The 23,958-nt window shown below is 43.3% G+C and overlaps 1 protein-coding gene across 6 annotated transcripts in view; it reads right to left on the reverse strand.

Moving 5' to 3' along the window:
- Positions 1-20,923, reverse strand: part of UBE3D (ubiquitin protein ligase E3D) — a 155,938-nt gene extending 135,015 nt beyond the window's left edge. Inside the window, exons 1-4 of one of the 6 annotated variants that reach the window (XM_043890347.1) lie at positions 20,744-20,872; positions 14,647-14,865; positions 11,406-11,602; positions 7,468-7,558 (exon numbers count right to left, since the gene is read on the reverse strand). In XM_043890347.1, the coding sequence (XP_043746282.1) occupies positions 7,468-7,558; positions 11,406-11,602; positions 14,647-14,672 (314 nt within the window). In that variant the 5' untranslated portion in view covers positions 14,673-14,865; positions 20,744-20,872. Of the gene's footprint in view, positions 1-7,467; positions 7,559-11,405; positions 11,603-14,646; positions 14,866-20,743 lie in introns of all 6 variants that reach the window. The other 5 variants (XM_043890346.1, XM_043890348.1, XM_043890349.1 and 2 more) reach the window with 5 other exon arrangements.
- Positions 20,924-23,958: the final 3,035 nt, after the last annotated feature.

The raw sequence follows: 23,958 nt of genomic DNA on the forward strand, positions 1-23,958 counted from the left end.
TGCATGAGACAAGTGCTCAGGGCTGGTGCGCTGGGATGACCCAGAGGGATGGGGTGGGGAGGAAGGTGGGAGGGGGGTTCAGGATGGGGAATACATGTAAATCCATGGCTGATTCATGTCAATGTATGGCAAAAACCACTACAATATTGTAAAGTAATTAGCCTCCAACTAATAAAAATAAATGGAAAAAAATTAGAAACAACAGAAAAGAATCGTTGTAAGATCCTTTTGAATCCTAAGATCCCTGCTTAGAGTACGAGGCTTCTTCTCAGGATAGCTCCTGCACCTGCTGATATAAATCTTACACTTCATACCTGGAACCGTGTCATAGGGGGAGACAAGGGTCCCCAGAGGGCACATGACTTGCCATTTGCTTGAACTGCTGCAGACAAGAAACATGGTCCATGGTAGTGCTGTGAGCCCATAAGCTCAGCTGAACTTAAGAAAACCTCAGGTAGGCACAACTCACACCTTATTGTATGTGATGCCATTACAACTTCATGAGATAAGAATTTCCATTTCCTTGTTATAAAGAAGGAAAGGGAGGCTCAGAAATGTTAACTAATCTGTACAAGTTCACAGAGTCAAAGATGACAAATGAAGGCTGGATCTTAGCCCAGGGCTTCCAGGCATCAATCCCAAGGACAGAGGAGCCTGGCGCGCTACAGTCCATGGGGTCGCAAAGAGTTGTACACGACTGAGCGACTAATACATTCACTTTTTTCCAGGCACCAAACTCTTTCCCTTGGAATATACTTCCTCTCCTGGTCACACATGCCAGTAAAGGGGACAGGGAAGGTGGGATGGTACAGACCACATGGGGTGTGACACAACAGTCTAAGGGGTAGGGACCTGGTTCTCCAGACAGTTGGGGAGCATCACAGAATTTAAGGTGGGGAAATCACAGGTCAGATTTGAATTTTAACAAAGATGAGGAGGAAGACAAACAAAGGTGCTCACTTAGAATAACAGGGTGGGGCTGGACAAGCTCCTAGATCTTCTCTGTCGCTAAGATTCTCTGTCCCCAGACATTCTGCACATAGTGCCGATAAACAAGATCCTCAGGACAGTGTTCAATGCAGCGATGTCCAAACCTCATACGTAATCAGAAATCAAACTGTACTGAGGTTTACAGAGATCTGGGGGACTTCACGCACATTCACCCAAAACGTGATATTTCAAACTTAACTTGACCCAGAATCACAGTGAATAAAAGCTCTACGTATCCCATAGCTATCTATGTACGACATCGAGCAAGAAAACACCCAATTCACAAGTCACGGCAAAGATAAAAGTGTTTTTACAGCAGAAGGAAATTTTCTGATGTTTAGAAAAAACAGAAATCCTTTAAGAACAAAAGATATGTTTAAATCACAGCTCTCCTGAAAGTGTATCTACCAAAAACCCTGAAACTTTGATAGGATTTACTTCCCAAGAGAACTTTCAGAAGAAAATAGATATCGTATTTTTCTCAAGGTAGTTTTTAGGTAAAAACCTGCTGAAGCTCAGAAAAAGAGTGAAATGATTTCTTAAAACTTTCTCTCAGTTTAAGATTCTATGATGAACAGCAACACATAATTATAATTAATTAAAATATGCTAGTTATATTGAAATATATACATTACCATATGTAAAACAGACAGCTAGTGGGAAATTACTGCATAACACAGGGAGCTCAACCCAGTGCTCTGTGATGACCTAGAGGGGCAGGATTGGGGGAGTGAGCGGTGGGAGGAAGGTTCAAGAGGGAGGGGACATGTGTATACTTATGGTTCCTTCACATGGTTGTATGGTAGAAACCAATGCAACATTATAAAGCAATTTTCCTCCAATTAAAAATAAAAATAAATGTGCTAGTTATTTTTAATGCATTTTAAGTATAAGCTTTTGGGGAAAAGAACTTAAAATGCACAATTTTAATAAATGTTATTGACTGATGGTGCTTATTTAAAACTTAAGAAAATGAAATGCCTTAGCTTTAAAGGTGACCATTAATCACTGATAATAACAACTGTAATAATACAGAGCTTTCACACTGGATTAGAACCAAGTGGACAATAAAAATTTTAAGGAAGCCATCAAGTATCTAACGCTCAAAACATAGCTGCTGGAATTTAGATAAATTTAGCTGGCATTATTTAACTGATGACCTACAAATACTATAAAACTAGCTTTGCATTTTATTATCATTATGTACATACTTAATGTATTATCAGTCCTGAATATTCATTGGAAGGACTGATGCTGAAGCTGAAACTCCAGTACTTCGGCCATCTGATGTGAAGAACGGACTCTGGAAAAGACTCTGATGCTGGGAAAGATTAAGGCAGGAGGAGAAGAGAAGGACAGAGGATGAGATGGTTGGATGGCAACACCGACTCAATAGACATGAATTGAGTAAGCTCCAGAAGTTGGTGATGGACAGGGAAGCCTGGCGTGCTGCAGTCCATGGGGTCACAAAGAGTTGGACACGACTGAACAATTGAACTGAACTGAACCAATAAAATTCAGTTTGTGCCTGTACTCTCTTCTCACTTCTTTGTTCTCTTTCATAGAAATGTGATTATTCATAGGAGTAGTTATTTTCAGACTGCAATAATAGCTGGTCTGTCAAGGTGACCAATCAACTAGGTGCATTTTCTGACATCTCTTATGTTGCAGTAAGTCTGTTCTGCTTGTTACCTGCTAGAGTTTCAATGCCCTCAGAGCTCCTGGGCTGATACCCGGCTCTGCTGGTGCAGATAGAACAGGGAGGGCCTTCCCAAAGACCTCAGGAGACCTCGAAAATGACTGAAAAGCAGGCTTATGTTTCAATGTCTACTTAGCCAACCAATATAACTCAAGTCTGACATGCATTTATTTCTAAAAGACATACCAAATTCCAAACACAAGGATCATTTAGCTGGTTCTGAGGCTAATCACAATGAAGCAAATATTATTATCGTTGTTGCCTGGTATTAGGGACTTTCACTCTCAACAAGAGCATAATCAAAAATTGTGTATGTTCAGATCATTTTTACAAAACAACTCTGCTGAACTGATAAGAATGCAAATTGGAGAATTTCACTGTAAGGAAACAAGACATTCTTTGTTTGTAAATAACCAAAACAAACAGCTAGGAATGTGTGATTCTGAATGAAGAAAAAAAAAAAGACGGCTATAATTAGCAGATTTTGTGCATCCTGGTGCTAATAAGTATTAAAAGCCATTAATGACTCTTAATAGGTTAAACAGTCTTCTGCACCTATAATTTGCTTGATGAGAATCTTTTACATTAAAAAAAAAAAAGAACAAGCATTAGGTTTGTACTAGCCAGACAATCATCATTCACAGTAGTCAAGGTGCGATTTTTTTGAAGTTCACTAATCACAGAATTTTCACGCCGGCAGGACTCTTCCCTGTCTGTCTACCTGAACCTCCCAATGTTACAGATGAGGAAACTGAGAATCAAAGTGACTTGTTCCCAGATAGAAAGATTAGCCAGCAAGCAGACCTTAACTTGGCTATAGTGCTCCTAACACGAGAGTTCCTGCCAAGATAAACCACCATGTTCCAAGATGCCTTTCTGAAAAGGATGCCAACAATGAGTTGATTGTGATTACAAGCCTGCTTTGAAATACCTTTGGCTTTACTTTCTACTTAACAAGCACAGCTGTCCTTACCACCTGCATAGAACAGATAACTGAGGGGGAAACGAGAAGACCACAGGGCTTAATGCAATCGGTCGGCATGAGGTCCTTGTGCAGACACAGGAGGAAGCGTGGTTTTCCATCAAAGAGCTGGCTGCCTACAACTGAGATGGAAGCAAAGCTTTCGGTCTCCTACTAAGGATCTCTCCACGTTGCTCAAGAGGGTCCATGTGTCAGACCCACAGTTGTGACACACAAAGGTGTCCAGGGAAGCCTTGCTGAAGTAAGCAAGGCCGAGTCACATCCACTGTGGATCTTCTCAGAAAGAAAAGGGGAAAGAGGCGGGTCATTTCCCTGGCATGCCTAAAAAATTTGGAGTCCTGAGTCAAAAAGGTTTGAAACACTGTACTAGGTAATTTGATGCTTTGCTGATAAGGCTGATTAGGGAAAAGGGGGTAGAATGAATCTATAAGGACAATTAAAAAGAGCTTGTCAAGTATTCACTGAAGTTTATGTTACAGCCTTAAAAGCTCTTCACAAGTTAGTAAAACAGGCCATGTTACAGCTACATGAGGTGAGGTGAGGTGATGTGGACAAGGTTCCCCAGCCTCTGAGGGCAGAGCTGGAGTTCAAACCCAGGTCCCGTCCTCCCCACCCGCTTCTCAGCCCACAGCTTCCCAAGGTCAGGCTTAGGGACAGTGAGTGTGGTCCATCAGCGTCAGCCTCTCGGCCTTCGCAGTTCTCAGATCCACGGTCTCAAGGTCGTGAACGGGACTGACACAAGATGGAAGACGCAGTATCAGCCAACAATGAACGAACTTGCCAGAAAGATAAAGAACATTACAGCATACTAACACATATATATGGAATTTAGAAAGATGGTAACGATAACCCTATATGCAAAACAGAAAAAGAGACACAGAAATACAGAACAGACTTTTGAACTCTGTGGGAGAATGTGAGGGTGGGATATTTCAAAAGAACAGCATGTATACTATCTATGGTGAAACAGATCACCAGCCCAGGTGGGATGCATGAGACAAGTGCTTGGGCCTGGTGCACTGGGAAGACCCAGAGGAATCGGGTGGAGAGGGAGGTGGGAGGGGGAATCGGGATGGGGAATACGTGTAAATCCATGGCTGATTCATATCAATGTATGACAAAACCCACTGAAATGTTGTGAAGTAATTAGCCTCCAACTAATAAAAAAAAAAAAAAAAGATTCAAAAAAAAAAAAAAAATAAGACGAACTTAGTCCTTTAAGACGGGCAGCCAGGAAGCACTAACCCTCTGGGGAACCTGCTCCTCGGCAACTCCCAGGCCTGTCACTGTCGTAGAGGCACACACGTGCCAGAGACTGTGAGTGACGGTTAAACTGAAGCCGGAAAAAGATTGAGAGGAGGAAAACTTTCCTGGTTAAACACCAGGGTAACCTGGAATCCTCCGGACCTTCCAGGGTCAAGCGGGCGTGTCCCCGACAGCACGCTCCGCAGCCACCTCGGCTGTGGGAAATCTGAGGACGTCTCCCTCCTCTGCAGGTTCAGAGCAGGCCCCTGGCTTCCCCAAGATCGCCACTCGGGCTGTGCTCTGCTCAGGACCCTGTTTACACTAGCATGACCCGCCCTGATCTTATCTACCCAGGACCAGAGAGCAAGTGAGAGAGACTGATGGAAGGCCAGGATGAGCACCCTGACATTCACTTCATTCGAACCGGTAAGAATGTCCAGAGAACGCACTGAGCCTGTGCTGCAGGTGGGGACGATGCAGATGGCGGCGAGGGAAAGAATGACAGCAGGAGCTGTCACATCCTGAAAGCCTCCCAGTTAAACTCACTCGATCCTCCCCAAACCCTAAGGAGGTAACTCTTACTGTTATCTAGATTTTTGTAACAATAATACCAAAAAAAAAAAAAAAAAAAGAAGAAGGCAGTGTGGTCAAGTAACTTCCCCAGGATCACAGCTAGTAAATGGTGGGCGCAAACCCAGACGGTCTGGCTTCCGGGTCTCTGCTACACCACACTGCACTCACAACAGGAGTGGGGAGGGATGTGAGTAAGACTGTTCACACCCAAAGCCTACAGTTTAATTGGGAAGACAACAGATAAACCTCCAACAGGCACACAGACCAACCTAGGGTTCAGGGGAGGCTCCAGGCAGGAGATGCTTGGTCTGCTGAGTCTCAGTTCGCTTCAGTCACTCAGTCGGGTCTGACTCTTTGCGACCCCATGGACGGCAACACGCCAGGCCTCCCTGTCCATCGCCAACCCCTGGAGTTTACTCAAACTCATGTCCATTGAGTCGGTGATGCCATCCAACCATCTCATCCCCTGTCGTCCCCTTCTCCTCCCGCCCTCAATCTTTCCCAGCATCGGGGTCTTTTCAAAAGAGTCAGTTCTTCCCATCAGGTGGCCAAAGTATTGGAGTTTCAGCTTCAGCATCAGTCCTTCCAATGAATATTCAGTCTGATGAATATGCTGAGTCTATAGAGAAGCTAAGCAGAGGGAGATGGGGACACAGGGCATGTTCCCAGAGAGGATGTATAAGTTTCATTAAGGACTGCCTGTGAAAAGACTGTGGGGCTGCGAGCCCATCACCAGGGCTCTGCATGCACGTATATAAATAACGGTGTGTGGTTTCGGGGGTGAGGGAGGAAGCGGGTGGGGGAAGGAGATTGAAACAGGAGGTGCGGCGGTGCACAGGATGCAGCTCCTCCAGCACCCAGCGTGGCGTGCTGAGGGCTGGCGGAGTCTGTCCTGGAAGAAGTGGGAGGCTTGGGAGGGTCTGAATGGGGACTCAGGGGACTAGACCTGATCAGAGGCGGGTGAGCCCAGAGTCAGGCTGAGCAGATAAGGAGCGGGCAGGAAGTGCTCTTTGGTGAGAGGACAGTGGCCTTGACTAAGAAGCGGAGAAAGTTGGAGGGGTAGGGAGAACGAAGCAGCGTCAGTACCCAGGGACTGGCCACCTGCCGGGAAACAGGGAGAGAGAGGACTGGTGTCTTCCCTCCACCAAGACCCCAAATGCCAGAGCAGGAGTGGGTCTCAGGTATGGGTAGGCGTCCACTGCCATCTAAGTTTCTAAGGAAACACTAACAAAGAACTCTGAATTCTTCCTTTATAGTACTGTTAACAGTAATAAGGGTAGCTCCATCTTTCTAGCCTATGAGTGACTAGAAAATTCAGGGAGAATGGTTTATGCCCAGGCAATAAGGAGGCCGACAGGAGGAGGAGAAGATGGAAAAATAATTAAAAGAGACATCGAGGGAATGCAAAGAGAACAGCAAAGGGCCCTCCCCAACACAATGGGGAAATCAGTGCACATCGTGAGAACAGGCTACAAGATTAGTCTAAGCAGCAAGAAAAGGTTAATTTGTGCTCTATACACTGTTTTAATAATCAGGGAAATAGGAAACGGATTTTAGAAAGGCACTGATAGAAATAGCTCAAGTAAAAAAAAAAATCGTGCTGCAAAAGCTTCTGTTATTTAGAAAACGCACTTCATAGGGAAAAGTTCATTCACCAGGATGACGCCTACAATGTGTGATAGCTGTCGTGTCTGATTTCAGAGGAGAGGGGCTGGTCTACACCGGCTCCTGCACCCAAGACAAGGTTCCCTCCCTCAAAGCCAGCAACCTGTTGTCCCCCTTTGTCAGCTGGAGGAGACCTAGCTGCCCCATGATTGCTGGAGTCTGGGGGCTGCTCTGGTTCAAAAAGTGACATTGAGCTGGCTCTCATCTGAAGGCCACAGACTGCCCTCTTGGCAGTTCCTTCAAAAATCCTGATGGAAAAAGAGAACAGTCACTGCTAGGTGCAGAATGAGTCAGTGCTAAACGTGCTCCTTACCTGTCCCTTATGATGACTTCACCACAGGACTGGCAATAAAACGTGCAACATTCTTGGGCTTGTGATCTTTGATTAAACACTGAAATCAGTTCTAGAGGAAATCAAGGAAACAGCACGTCTTAAGAGGTTTGGGGTAAATATATTGACATACTTAAAGAGTTTAATAGCTGCAATAAATTATCACCAATAAACACTGTTTATGATCTACCCAGAAGTACACATTTAATTAGTATTATCTGATGATTCAATGCCAAGCAAATATTGGGAATGTTTTTTAAAAAACACCAGATTCTGCTACATGTTTCACAGCTAGGAATTGCCCTAAAAACTGTGTATATAACATCACCGAGCTATCTCCCTCATTCTAGAAATACCAACACTAAAGAAGTGAAAGAAGGAGCTATTTCTTCCACACAGCTTCTCCTTCCTCAGCTTTCTTCTGCTAGTCTTAGGGACAGTTTTTCATCACTGAGACTGCTGGTAAACAGGGTTCTTAAATTTAATTCGATTTAAACAAAGCTGATGTCCGGTCTGGATCGTATCAGTCTGTACAAACAATATCAATCTTGAAATTGGTCTTTATTGGGCAGGTCTCTGGGAATGAAACAGCTCCTAAGAACAGTTCCATCTTACAAGAACAAAACTCAATTTCTGATTAAAGCTGTGGGAAAACAAATATTTCCCATAGTATATGAAAGAGCAATGTAAGACAGAATGTTCCCTTAGTTTCTCTTATTTCATTCACAAAGAAAGGAAACTTTCATTTCCAAAAAAACTCCAAAGAACAAAAAACCCAATCCACAAAAATATCTATTAAAAAAGTCTGGGGCGTCCCTGGAAGTCCAATGGTTAGGAATCCCAAGGGACAGGGGTTCAATCCCTGGTCTGGGAAGATGCCACATGCCACGGGGCAACTGAGCTCGTGTGCCTAGATTCCGTGCTCTGCAACACCACAGTGAGAAGCCCACACACCACAACTAGAGAGTAGACCCAGCTCGCTGCAACTAGAGAAAGTCTGCATGTAACAGCGAAGACTCCGCGCAGCCAAAAATAAATAAAATAAAAAATAAATTTTAAAAAATCAGATTAAAAAAAATCTGAAGAAACGAGGTGATATCCATTAGAATCAAGCCATTTGAATTTTGTTATGTTACTTTGTGTCTTAAGATCTTTTTAAAAACATCTATGCTAGAAAGTTTAAGCCTTGAGAGTTAAAAATTCTTCTATTTAATTTCTAAGACTGCCCTGTAGCACTAAGGTGAAGCTAACAGTATCCTTTAACTCTGAGCAGAAAATGAGACACCCCAGATTTTCTTTTCAGGATGGATAAACAAATTTTCAACGATACACTGCCCTCTGCTGCTCACCCATCAGGATGCAGGCTCAGGATCATGTCGGAACCTTCTGATTCCGGGGCATCCTGGGAAGCACCGCTGCCTGGGGATGAATCCAACGCTGATGCTACCTCAAATTTTACCGCAGCCAGTTCCAGGTCAAGGGTCACGTCTGAACCATGTGTTCAGAACAGTGTAACAATATGTCTACTGTAGTCCTTAAAAGAGCATTCTTATAGTTGAAAAGTTTACTTTGCAAACATTTTGAAACATAAGATTGAATGCTAAAACTGTTTGCTTCCTACCACAGATTACGATTTACATTTACAATAGTATGCACCTATCTGATATTTTGTACCTATCTGATTTTTATTCGTTCAGCAAAGGTTTATTCACCACCTATTATGTGGAAAGCACTAAAGCAATTAAGCACTGAGGAGTCCATTTTGCATACCCCTTCATGCACTGCAGAACAGGACTTTGAATGTTTTTCCTTTTCAGATGGTTAAGCAAAATATGTGTTAAAAATGTAAAGAAACTGGAGACCCAAACAATATGCAAACCAACACACAGTAGTCAATTCACTGTGTCTGACAGTTAAAACCAAACAATAATGTTTGCTTATTTAAATAAAAAAAAATAGTTCAAGTTTTGCTATTTGTCTAATAACTGTTACAGAATATGCATAGGCAACAAACTAATTCTGTCTCTGGAAGGCTTCCATGCCTCCTCTGTATGGGAACTAAAATCATGGCCCCAGAAAACCAGCAGCAGATTTGGAAACACTCCACCTTGGCTTTTATGCCTGCCTGTCCCCAGTGTCCAGATGTGATCCCGATTCCTGCAGCGGTTACTGTTCATTACCGCTAAAGAAAGGCGAGGATGTCACAGGAGTCAGACTCCCAAGGCCTCTTTCCTGAAATCACCCTCCCCCGCCCACCATTAGGTACCCTCAGAGCGTCTGTTAGTCTATGTCCCATCTCAAAGGCCCATCCTTCCTTCCATGGTTATTCCAACAGTCATTCTCAGGTTTATCCTATGCCACCTCAGCTCCAGGACATTTCTTTCCTATAACCAACCCTGCTCAACTCAGACTGATTTCTCACTCATTCAGGACTTGACCAAAAATCATTCTCCAGCGAAAAAGAAGCGAAACTCCCTCTACTTCTCTTTCCTTTCAAAAGCCAGGACAGAGGCTCCAGGAATGCCTGACATCTCCCAAAGAGCTCTTGGTTACAGTCTTGCTGACTCCGCCTCAGGGCTCTGAGCAGCTCAGATGAAAGGCTTCATATCCACGAGGCAACAGAGAAATCCCAAATGCAGCTGTAAGAATTTTAATCCTCCTTGGAGAATGAGCATCACAGCCATTTGTTACAGCCTCCATTTCCCCTTTTTACATCATTTTCAATCCTCTGAAGCACAGTACTCACATGGCGAGAGAGGGAATGTACCAATAAGGTCATTAAATTATTTTCAGAAACATTCCTACGGTCTTACTGAAACCATACGCCAATAACAGAATACTGGAAGTCTAACAGGTATAACAACAATCAAAGTCAAATGACACATCAGACTTCATTTCAGAATCTTTCTACTGGGCTGGCCAAAAACTTCACTTGGGTTTTCCCCTAACATCTTCTGGAAAAATCTGAAAGAACTCTTTGGCCAACCCAAGGTCCTGCTCTCTCTAGTTGGAAATGTCCCTACATGAGCAACAATCAAAGTCAAATTACGCATCAGACTTCATTTCAGAATCTTTCTACTGGGTTGGCCAAAAACTTCACTTGGGTTTTCCCCTAACATCGTCTGGAAAAATCTGAAAGAACTCTTTGGCCAACCCAAGGTCCTGCTCTCTCTAGTTGGAAATGTCCCTACATGAATGGGATCCTTCCCATCATTGCGTTCTCTGGTCAAACATCACTCTCAGAGTGACCTTCCCTGACTCTCATCTGCCCCTAGTCAGGCCCTATCCCGTTATTCCGCTTTACTGTGCCCACGGAACTTAAGTCTGTATCCAAGTAATTTGTGTGTTCCATATCTGTCTCCACCGTTAGAATGTAAGCCCCCTGAGGGCAGAGCTCTTCTAGCTTATCTACTTCTATACCCCAGCACCTAGATCAACCAGCTCATATTTGCTGGATGAATGAATGCCTTCCTATAAGGCTTTAAAATCAACCACCTCTGGCACACTAGCCATCTGATTTCATCTTCCCATCAACTCTGTGAGCCAGGTTATTTTACAGTTAAAGAAACAATGCAGGGAGGACATGGGAAAACCTCTGTACCTTCTGCTTCATTGTGCTGTGAACCTAAAATTGCTCTTAAAAAATGCAGTCTCTTAGGAAAAAGAAAAAAAAAAAAGACTCTTAAAAAAGCCTGAAAGAAACAAAGTGACCTGTTCAGCTGCATGCAGTTAATAATGAGCAGAGCTGGCAAAAAAACACACAGATCTTTCGGACCCTCAGCTCTTTCCATGCAGCTGATGAGCGTGATCCCTTCACTTGGGAAAAGTTCAACTTTTCAAAAAACAAACAAACAAAAGAAAACCACCTTTGATTTATAATGAAAAAGCAGATGCAGAGAACGAAAGGCCAGGCTACTCACCCGGGCGGCCCGCGGCCCGCGCCTGCAGCCGCAGGTGCAGCCCGTCCCCGGGCACGTGCCGCAGCCCGCGGCAGGAGGACGGCGCGAGGCTGACCCCTGCCGGCAGCCGGAGCTCCGTGCGGCCGCCGGGGCTCTGCATCCGGAGCGAGGACGGCGTTACCGAAACATCCATTGGCAGGCCTCCTTCCGCGGAATCCCTGGGAATTAGAAATAACAGGCGAGAGACGATTTCACACGGATGAAAAGCAGATGATGAAAGAAACGAAAATGGCCCAGGGGCCCTCTGTTCTTCAATCAGGGCCCTGAGTCTAGTCACTGTCCCAGGAAAAAAACAGCAGTGAACCTGTCATAAAAGAAACGGATCTATTAAATGAGGTCAGAGTGCTTACTTCTGTCAATGTAACATTAAAGTTCACAGACATATTTTTCATTCTTTTCGCTTCTTTTTTTTTAATGTTAACCATGCATTTAAAGCATGCACTTTTTTCCCTTGCTAATGATCCTGAGTGCCAATCTCTCCTCTAGCCCTGGGCTTCCTCCAGTACTGAAGCGTGGACACCGCCCCCTCGCCGCCCCCAGCCATTCTGTTGCACAGCAGGCCACTTCCTTTCCTTCCACCCCCTCTCCTGTCTCACCAGTCTCTCCGACTTCAGCTTCTGTGAACCAGCACAATGGAATGCTGGTCGGTAAGACATCACTCCCTAGTTCTTCAAAGTACTTCTGGCCAGAAAATTCAACGAGGCTGCCTAAGACACTGGCTTATTCACCTTTCCTTCCCTTGACCCTAGTGTGGTTTGGACATTTATTCACTCACTCAACACCCCTTTTTTGAGTTCTACAATGTGCTAGGCACTGGGAATAGGACAACGACTAACGGCATTTTCTCTGTTCGCTGCCCCCACCCCAAGGAGGGGACAGGCAAGAAAAACAGGAATGATCAAGGGAGCATTAAAATGACGTCGCACTTATTCATGATAAACCCAGGGGACTATGGAAGCAGTGGAGAGAGGCAGGGACTAACCCAGCCTAAGCACTAAATAAATGTTATGTGAATAATGGATGGATGAGTCAGTGACATATTGTTTCTGAGACCAGCATTTCAATGATGTTTTATGTTGTTTATACAAAATTAGGGTAAAGCCTTGGTATTTGACGTACGCGATTTTGATAAGGAGGCCAGGATTTCATAAAACAAAAGGCACAGGAGAGAAAAACTCTTGTCAATTTTAAAAATAAAAAAAAACGAACGAAGAGAACAATCTGAATACCAGGCAAGAAAGGATCCAACCCATTACAAACACAGATCACTTGGTATAGTCAACCGAGTAAAACACAGCGGCTGTCTACCAGGCACCAAAAGTACAGAAGGGGATGAAGACATACAGAAATGATCCCCCTGTGAAGCTGGAATACACTTAGCATCGCACCAGAGGAGCAGAGCACGGGGATCCCCTCTAACGTGCTCAGCAGCAGGCCATTGGCTCCGTGTCACTGAAGAGCAGAAGCCACCCGCCTGAACGTCATCCAAGTAGAGAGGTCACACCCTGTGTCCAGGTGTGAATCTTGGCCAGGCTTCCCATTTTGCCTTGGAAAAGTGTAAGGTTATTTTATGGCTAGTTCCTTTTCAAAGCATGTGGACCTGTGCTTAGTTGGCAATACAGAATCAAGAACTGGAGTCTTGGGAATTCCCTGGCAGTCCAGTGGTTAGGACTCTGAGCTTTTGCTGCCAAGGGCGAGGGTCCGTTCCCTAGTCAGATCCTGCACTCTGCTTGGCGAGGTCAAGAATTTTAAAAAGAAATTAAAAAAGAAATTATTTTTAAAAAAAACCCAAAAACAAAAAACTGAGTCTTTTCCAGGGAAGACAATCTCAAACTTAGTCAAAAGTCTAGTCTTCAGAAATGATGTTTAAGAAATAATAATCCTCTAAAGCAGATGTCAGAAAACTTTCTATATTAAAGGCCAGATGGTGAATATTCAGGTTTTATAGATCATACATGGTCTCTGAGGCACAGTCTACTTTTTTTTTCTTAACAACCCTTAAAAAAAACATAAAATCCATTCTTAGCTCACAGGCTGTTCCAAAACAGGCCATTGATTAGACCTGGCTCATGGGCCATGTTTGCCAACCACGGCTCTGTAGACACAATTTGTCCAATTGGTTACCTCAGTGACTTTCAAGTTGGACCGTGCAGTCGGCACTTGGAAGTGTCTCAGAGGAAACCACCAGGTTCCCAGGTCTCTGGTCCCCCCTCCCTTTCCTGAAAAATTCAGTTACAGAGGGCAGAGAAAGGTGGGCATCTTCACAAGGGTGGGAGCAGCACGGCGGCCTGGGGCAGATGTGAGAAACCCAGCAGGAGGAGGAGAGCAGCGGCCAGGAGGGCCGCCTGGCAAGGGTGCCCCGTCTCACCGTGGAGATTCCGAGCCCATCTTAGTCTGCTCAGGTGGCCATAACAACACACCACAGAATGGACAGCTTAAACAGCATTTATTTCTTACAGTTCCAGAGTCTGGGAAGTTCAAGATCGAGAAGCTGACAGAGTCCGCTGTCTTGGCCTTCTGTCTCCTCATCTGGCAGGGATAGGAAGCTCTGTGTCTTCCTCTAAGGATATGAATCCCCTCATAGCGGCTCCACCCTCATGACCTCATTGAAAACTAATTATCTCCCACAGGCCCCATCTCCTAATACCCTGGCATTGGGATTTAGGGCTTCAGCATATGAATTCTGAGGGAACCAAACCTCAGAGCCAAGCAGATGAGGTGGATGTCAACAAAGAGTGCCAATGGAAAACTCGCTGCCCAGGGTGAAACTGGCCGAGTATACTAATACATGGGACGAGGATGGTGGAAGCCAGGATTCGCGCTGTGGGAGGACAAAGAGGGGAAGGGAGAAAACCACAGTGGAGCCTATGGCAGTAGACTAGAATCTGCAATACTTGGGTGAAGTCATGATTTCCAATGCATATTTAGGTTAGTGCAAAAGTACCTGCATTGTTGCAGTGCTAAAATTTGCTATTTGATATTGGATTACATTCTAAATAAATGTGATTGTTATATATCATTTTAACGCACATTTCTCTATTTTTTTTTTTTTTGCCAATGATTTACTACTTGCTATTTATTTTACATTTATATCAGACTATGGAAATGATGCTAGAGAAAAAGCAAATTCCAGCGATTTTCTTATTTGAGTTCAAAATGGGTTGTAAAGCAGTGGAAACAACTTGCAACATCAAAAACACACTTGGCCCAGGAACTGCTCATGATCATGCAGTGTACTGGTGGTTCAAGAAGTTTTGCAAAGGAGACGAGCCTTGAAGACGAGGAGCGCAGTGGCTGGACATCAGAAGTTGACAACAACCAGCTGAGAGCATCATCGAAATCGATCCTCTTACAACCTCAGGAGAAGTTGCTGAACAACTCAACATCAGCCATTCTACAGTCGTTCGGCATTTGAAGCGAACTGGAAAGGTGAAAAAGCTCAATAAGTGGGTGCCTCACGAGCTGACCAAACATCAAAAAATCATCGTTTTGAAGTATCGTCTTATTCTACACAACAATGAACCATTTCTCCATCGGATTGTGACATGCAACAAAAAAATGGATCTTATACGACAACTGGCGATGACCAGCTCAATGGCTGGATGGAGAAGCTACAAAGCACTTCCCAAAGCCAAACATGCACTAAAAAAAGGTACTGGTCACCACTGTTTGGTGGTCTGCTGCCTGTTTGAGCCACTACAGCTTTCTGAGTCCTGGTGAAACCATTACATCTGAGAACTCTGCTCAGCAAACTGATGTGATGCCTGTAAAAGGGAGTGGTCAGCAGAAAGGGCCCCATTCTTCTCCACAACAAGGCCTGACTGCATATCGCACAATCAACACTTCAAAAGTTGAACGGATTGGTCTACGAAGTTTTGCCTCATCTTCCATATTCGTGCAGGCTCTTGCCAACACCAACTACCACTTCTTCAAGCATCTCAACAACTTTTTGCAGGGCAAATGCTTCCACAACGAGCAGGAGGCAGAAAATGCTTTCCAAGAGTGTGTTCAATCCCCAAGCACAGATTCTTATGCTACAGGAATAAACAAACTTATTTCTCATTGGCAAAAGTGTATTGATTGTAGTGATTCCTATTTTGATTAATCAATATGTGCTTGAGCCTAGTTATAGGGTTTCCCTGGTCGTTCAGCTGGTAAAGAATCCACCTGCAATGCAGGAGTCCCTGGTTTGATTCCTGGGTCAGGAAGATCCACTGGAGAAGGAAAATGCTACCCACTCCAGTATTCTTGGGCTTCCCTCGTGGCTCAGCTGGTAAAGGGTCTGCCTGCAATGCAGGAGACCTGGCTTTGATCCCTTGGTTGAGAAGATCCCCTGGAGAAGAGAATGGCTACCCACTCCAGTATTCTGGCCTGGAGAATTCCATGGACCATATAGTCCATGGGGTCACAAAGAATCGGACACTACTGAGCAACTTGATATAAAATTCATTGTCCAAAACCAAAATCACATTTGCACCAATGTAATAAGTAAAGTTAATAAATATAGGTGTATTATGATATATTTACAAACACACATATACATGATACATATGCCATACACAGACTAGTTCTGTCTACTAGAGAAGTGACACTCCAATAGTAATGCGCACACTCTGTACCCAGATCTTGGTTTCTAAAGGTCATTTTCCACTTAAAAGCAAATGAAAAAAAAAAAGAAAGAAACAAAACAGCATTCCTTGGAAAAAATAACTACATCCAAGGTTGGGGCAAGAAAAGAACGAGATGAGCCTGAGCCTGGAATATCTTACTGTGCAACTAAGTAAAGAAGAAATCAAAGAATATAAAAACAACAAGCAAAGAAACAGAAATCATCTTGAAGGGACTTCCCTGACCACATCTGGCTGTAATTTGAGAAAAAAAGTAACCCACTAAATGAAACAGAATTATAGGTACATACTGATATGGGTGTAAGTAAATCAGTGACTATACTTCAACTAATAATCAATCCATCAATCAATGAATAAAATAAAAGCGTGATGAGGAACAGGGCACTTCCATACTCTCAGAGAAGCTCTCCACTGAATACTTATTGATAATGAAAAGAAAAAGGGTAATTTATGGTGAAGAAGCCTGGCAGATACCACCTCATTTAAGCTCTCAAAGTTAACATGAACTTTAATTGAACAAATCAAAATCATGTGCCACCTGATAGGATGCAATGAGAACACAGCATCAATTTTGTGATATTCCTGCCAAAGATGTATAACCTGAACCTAATCTTGAGAAAACATAAGACAAAACCAAATGGAGGGATATTCTACAAAATAACTGGGCTGGAATCTTCAAAGCTGTCAGTATCATTAGAGTCAAGGAAAACCAAGGACCTCTTCTAGACGGAAAGAGATGAAGAAAACATGAGAATGCAGTGCATCACTCTGAACTGGATTCCTTCGCTATGACGGATATTAAGTAGACAACTGGAAACACCTGAATAAGGTCAGAGTATAATACAGCAGTAACACATTTCCCAGTTTTGAGAGTTGCATCCTGGTTGTATAGGAGAATGTTCTCATTTGTAGGAAAATTCAGAGTAAAGAAATATTCAAGAGTGACAGCAACTTACCCTCAAGTTCACGACTGTTTCAAAACAAAGTTTTTGAGACCCTAATTGCCCGCACTTTTTACATGTGAGGCTTTTGTCACTATTCTCTTGTGTTTTTCCAGAAACTGTTTGAAACTATCTAATGACTTCACATCTCACTGAGTCCAAGCTAGGGTCCTTTCAATGGTCTCCAAGACCCAGTGATATACTAGAGCCAGTTGTTAAAATTCCAGGTATTACGCAAACTACTGACCTTACTTTGGTAGTTTGACATCATCTATGGTGAAAGTATTTACACCTCAGGAATCAATAAACGCTGCAGATCAGGAAGGATTTTTGTTTGTTTGGTTGGTTTTCCTGGAGAGTAGGTCATTTCCTGGTGGTCATTTCCATTTCCTGGAGAGAGCCTTTACTGTGTGCTCCACTGGCCCACCCACATCTCTCTGAACTCCTTCCTATTTCTGTTCTCTCAGAGGATGACAGTCTCTCACTGGGTATCATACAGTTCCAAACATCACCCCTTTCAGTTTATTGCTCCAACGTTAGTTTTTCATTTGGAATAAAGGGTTGGAATTTTTTTTCTCTATCCCTTTTTCTGTTTTACTTTTTCTAAAGCCTTGTGTGTTTATTTGTGTGTTTTTGGCCCACCTCTTGCCACCATTAGACTGTAAGCTCATTGAGAGCAAATACTTCCATCTTTGCTGTATTTTCATCTAGCTGTATACCTCGCACCTAGAATCTTAGGTTGGGCCCTAGAATAGGAACTCTGTAAACATCTGTGGATTTAATGAATGAATGGCCAAGGTTTATCCCAGGAATGCTAAGATGGTTTAACATAAATAGATTTTTCTAATGCAATTCATAGATGTAAAGAATAAAGGGGAAAAAATATGACCATCACATGCAGAAATCATTATAGAAAACACAATATCTATTCATGATGAAAACCTTGAGTGAAGTAGGACTAGAAAGGAACTATGCAATGTACCAAACAGACTTCCAAAAAGTCAAAATTATCACACCTGATGATGAGATGCTAGAAACATTTCTTTTAGGATTTGGAAAAGAATAAAAATCATATCATTTACACTAACTGTAAATAGGTTAAAAATTCCAATAAAAATAAAGAGATTGTCATAGTGGAATTTTTTTAAATTCCACTTAGTACTAGTTTTTAAAATTTTACATATAAAGACACAGGTTGAGAGTAAAAGGATAAAAAAGACATAACATGAAAACAGTGTAGTCGGCTGATTTCTGACAAAGATACTGAGTTATTTTAATGAAAAAAATGACAGCCATTTAATTAATAGTGATGGAACAACTGGAGATAGCCTTAAAAAAAAAGAAACTTTGACACCTACCTGATGTCAAATGCAAAAATTAATTTGACGTGATCACTGACCTAAATGTAAAAGGTAAAATAACGTAATTCCTACAAAACAGACACAGAAAAAAGTCTTATGACTTGGAGGTAGGCAAAGATTTCTCAAGACACAAAAAACACTAATCATTAAAGAAAAAAAGATGCAGTAAACTGGACTTCATCATAATTAGGACTTTCTGTTCATCAAAAGACACTATGAAGAAAATTAAAAGAAAAGTTACAGACAGGGAGAGAATATTCTCATACTCACAGGCACAAATGAAAAAGATCTTGTTTCCAGACTATACAAAGAACTCTTTAAATTCAACAATAAGACAACCTGACATTAGAAGACACTTGACAACAAAACATATATGAATGACCAAAAAGCAAATGAAAAGGTGCCCAATATTATTAATCAAGGAAATACAAATTAAAATGACAATGAGATACTACTCTAATCCACTAGAATAGCTAAAATCCAAAACTGACAACACTAAATGCAGACAAGAAAGTAAATTTGTTGGAATTCATTTTTTTTCTGGTTAGAGTATAAACTGGTATAAACAGCTTTGGAGAACAGTTTCCCATTAAGTAAAGCCATCTAGATGGTGCTAGTTATAAACAATCTGCCTGCCAATGCAGGAGACACAAGAGATGTGGATTTGATCCCTGGGTCAGGAAGATTTCCTGGAGTAGGAAATGGCAACCCGCTCCAGTATTCCTGCCTGGAAAGCTCCATGGGCAGAAGGGCCTGGTGGGCTACAATCAATGGGGCCACAAAGAGTCAGACACGGCTGAACACGTACCTTATGACCCAGCACAAATACAACAATGTAAAAGTTTTATTCATAGTAAGCTGGCTTTAGAAACACACAAAATATCCAGCAATAGAAGAATGGATAATAAATTGTCATATATTCATACAGTGAAAAACTACTTGGCAGGAAAAAAAATGGACTATTGATACATGTGATAACATATTAATAGATGAAACATGAATCTCAGAAACACAGTAGAAAAAAGAAACCAGAAACAAACAAGTACATACTATATGAATCCATTTATGTATGAGTCAAGAAATGGCAAACTGATCTTTCCTGAATGAATTTAGAATAGTGGTTACTTTTTGGGTTGGGGCAATTGACTGGTGATAAAGCTCAACAGCTAAAGACCACCAGGGACAAAGCAGGAGTCCAGCAAAGTTAGGTTTCTTAACTAGCTTAAAGAAGGGAGCGTTATCCAGGGGAATCATGAAGGGCTCCTTTGATGAGGGGAAGTAAGGATGTTGTCTTGTTTCGTTTTGCCTAAGGTTTTGGGCTCAGAATAACTTCACAAGGTGAATTTGAATTGGACATGAAGCACTTATTTGAACTTGTGATTTGAGAAAGGGAGAGGGAAGACACACAGCAGAAAGAGAGAAAGAAAGAATCCCTATTTTACAATAGAAAAAAATCAAATTAAGGGATTGTACTCTGGTGAAGAAGTTAGGATTGAATCAAGTTCTGCCAAATCCAAAATCACTACACCAGGTACCTGGCTGGTTTCAGGAAAAGAGAAGGCTAAGCATCAGAGTGCAGTTTACCTTCAGAGTGATTCTGTGCAATAAATTTTTCAGGATTTTAACATCTAACTCACTCTACTTGAAACAGTGGTCACAAGGGAACAGTCGAGGTACCATACACCACCAAACAAAAAAGAACACTTTTCCTGAAAGTTTTTTGTCTGTGTAATGAACAGCAAGTTAAACCTTTGCAGATTTCTCCTTGGAACTACGAATATGAAAGAAAGAGCTCCAATAAGAAGCCTGCAACCTTTTCTAGCTGTTCACTGAACACACATTTATTGAACGGGTGCGTGCGTTCCTGTGCATAGAGAACAGCTTGTGCAGAAACCAAAACAACAAAAGGAGCATATTAACAAAACAGGAAATTCTCATATTACAACAGATAACGAGGATCCCGAAGGGGCAACGTATTTTTTTCATTGTTTTGCTGGAAGCACGGGGCACTGTCAAAAGTGTTGCACATTAGGGATCCTCAAACTTTAATGTGCATCTGAATGTGGGAATCGTGAAGTTTCCGTTCAGCAGGTCTGCTGTGGGGTTGAGACCATGCATTTCTAGAAAGCCCCCGGGTGATGCCGAGATCGCCAGCCGGGAAGAAAGTGAGGCTGGGTGGGGAACCGGGGGCGAGCGGTGTGCATGTGTGGAGAGGCTACTCCACTTTGAGGAACCCAGAGGCTCGCTCTAAGCAAGTGGAAAAAAAGAAATTCAAAACCCTATCCTTCTGAGGGAGGCGGAGCCGGCCGGGGCGGCGGCAAAGCGAGCTCGGCTGCGCCTGGGAGCCCAGACTCCACCGCCCGCCTTACCCCAGGATCAGCAGCGCGCTCTGCAGCCGTCTCCGCACCTCCAGGAACACGCGCGCCTCCGCCGCAACGGCCGCCATGCGGACGCTCAGCCCGGAGCTCTGGAGACCCGGCCACCGGGGCCGGAAAGCGGCTGCACGTGCGGCTCGAGCAGGAACCGCGGCGGCGGTGGCGGCGGCGCGGGCCTCCAGGACCCGGAGCTCGGGTGCCCGCCAGCCCACAGCGCCACCTGCCGGGCGGAGAGCGCGCCGCCGCGAGGATTCCATCAGGAAGCGCGAGCGCTTCCAAAGCCGGCCTTTCCGTCAGAACTCAGGGAAAGGTGGGCACGGGGAAGCCAAACCGTTCTCCCACTCCGCTTCTTAAGGGCGCGACTTGATGCACCAGGCTCCCTGGAAATGACCTTCAAAGCCGGACCCCAGAACATGCTTTGGGTAGCTTGGGGAGAGATGAGACTGGACGAGAGGGGTCTGTATAGGCAAGCATTTATCCCCAGCAGGGTCTAGAGCCCAATTCCCCACTCCAAGCACACTTTATCTTGGCTTTGTTTTTATTTTAATGAACTAAAGTCTCTTTGGTTTTTGGTTCTGTTTTCATAAATCCTGGTCTGTGTTTGATAGTTCTCCTCTGTCTTGAGGCAACAAATGTCCAGGACTGACTTAGCTGCAGCTTCCCAGTTTAGACCAGATGGCTCCAGAATGAAAAGGGTTGCAAAAATGTGAGACGTTCTCTGTTGTCTATGCCTAAGAGAGTGTGCTTAAGTTCGGTATCATGAGGCACAGGATTATTATTTCCATAATAATTATTATTATGCATAATAACAAATAACCTGTTTTTTGTTTCTGCTGTTTTATTTTCTTGATTGGAGTATAATTACTTTATAACGTTGTGTCAGTTTCTGCTGAACAACAATCTGAATCAGCTATATGTGTGTGTATGTATATGTATATACATACACATACATATACATATATGTATGGCTATATATGTATACAAATATACATACATATACATATATATCTATATATGTATACCTATATATTATGATATCTATATATCATACGTATCTATATATATGTATATCTATGTATACATGTATATATATATATATATCTCCCCTCCCTCTTGAGTCTCCCCCCAATCCTACCCCTCTCGGTCATAACAGAGAACTGAGCCGAGCTCCCTGTGCCATACAGCCTCTTCCCACTAGCTATCTGTTTTACACGTGTAGTGTATATCATCAGAAATAAGATAGCATATATATGTGTGTGCGTGTGTTAGTGGTTCAGTCATGTCCGACTCTTTGCCACCCCACGAAATAGATATGCATGTGTGCGTGCTCAGTGGCTTAAGTCATGTCCAGCTCTGTGTGACCCTATGGAGTGTAGCCCGCCAGCCTCCTCTGTCCATGGGATTCTCCAAGACAAGAATACTGGATTGGGTTGCCACGCTCTCCTCCAGGGGGTCTTCCTGAACTAGGGATCAAACGCATGGCGTCTCCAGCGTCTTCTGTATTGCAGGAGGATTCTTTACCACTAAGCCACCCGGGAGGAGAAGGAAATGGCAACCCACTCCAGTGTTCTCTTGCCTAGAGAATCCCAGGGATGGGGGAGCCTGGTGGGCTGCTGTCTATGGGGTCGCACAGAGTCGGACACGACTGAAGCAGCAGCACCCAGGAAGCGAAGCCCCATACACACACACACACACACACACACAGAAGCATTAACATAATATGTGCTGTGCTTAGTCGCGTCCCACTCTTTGGGACCCCATCGACTGTAGCCCACCAGACACCTCTATCCATGGGGATTCTCCAGGCAAGAATACTGGACTAGGTTGCCATGCCCTCCTCCAGGGGATCTTCCCAACCCAGGCATCGAACCCTGGGCTCCCACATTACGAGTGGATTCTTTACCACCTGAGCCACTAAGGTAGCCTATCCGTTCTCCAGGGGATCTTCCTGACCCAGGAATTGAACTAGGGTCTCCTGCATTGCAGGCGGATTCTTTACCAGTTGAGCTACCAGGGAAGCCCATAGATGGCAGCCCACCGGGCTCCCCCATCCCTGGGATTCTCCAGGCAAGAACTCCGGAGTGGGTTGCCATTGCCTTCTCCATCATATCCCTTAAGATACTATTTTAAGACTTTTTTACTAAAATCCATATTTGGAGTTAATAAAGTTTATTGTTTTGCCTCACAAATTCCTGTATCCATCAGAATAATTCAAAATCATGGATGAAGGTAACAGAACAGTTAAAAGAAGATTACTGCTATTTCATCTCAATGGTGACAAAAGATGATGGTTTTGATGGAAGAAAATGTCACATATTAAGAAACAAGGTGGCTTATACATGATTTAACTGGAACTTTAGGCTAACCAAAACAGCTTACTTGTGGCCTGTTAAATATGCACTGGAGATATCCCTGACGGCCCAGTCATGCTTCCACTGCGGTAAGCACGGGTTCAATCCCTGGTCAGGGAACTAAGATCCCAAGTGCTGCCTGGTACAGCCAAAAAAAAAAAAAAAAAAAGAAAGGCATCATACATCTACTTTAACCATTAAAGAAAAAAATGCATTAAAAATTTTAGTATCTGTATTCAGACATTCCAAATGGAGCCAGGTGACCACCATGGACATGGCTTCAGACACATGCTTGTATTACTGAGAAATTTTCTGAACTGTATCCCATCCAAAGACACCATGAGCCTTGCTGCTAGCAGCTGCCAGTTGCAAACCTATAGTCTCAAGGTCTCCTCTTGTAACTATGCAACCATTTCAGACCTCAGTCAACCCTTACATAACAAGCACCCTTCTTGCCAGCTCCAATCCTAATTCCTGACAAATATCTTATGACTTTGGGGCCTTCTGCCTTTATAATCCACCCCCATTTTGCAGTCCAGTGGAACACAATTTAAGTGCCTTTTCAATCTGTCTCTCCCAGGCTATGGTCATCAATTTGGCTTAAACAAAACTCTTTTCTCTTCCTCATGTATATGATATACTGATTTATTGTTTCACTCCACTATTTTGGCTCCTCCTATCGTCCATGTTTAATTTTCAAGGCTATTAAGTGCTTAAGTACTAACATATTATATTGAAATATTTAACATTCTTTCTTTTTCTTTTCTTTCTTTCTTTTTTTCTTGTGCACCGGGCCTCTTGCAGTATCTTAGTTCCCAGACCAGGGATTGAACTTGGATCACGGCAGTGAAAGTGCAG

This window comes from Cervus elaphus, chromosome 28 (assembly GCF_910594005.1).
Source record: "Cervus elaphus chromosome 28, mCerEla1.1, whole genome shotgun sequence".
NCBI classification, from domain to species: domain Eukaryota; kingdom Metazoa; phylum Chordata; class Mammalia; order Artiodactyla; family Cervidae; genus Cervus; species Cervus elaphus.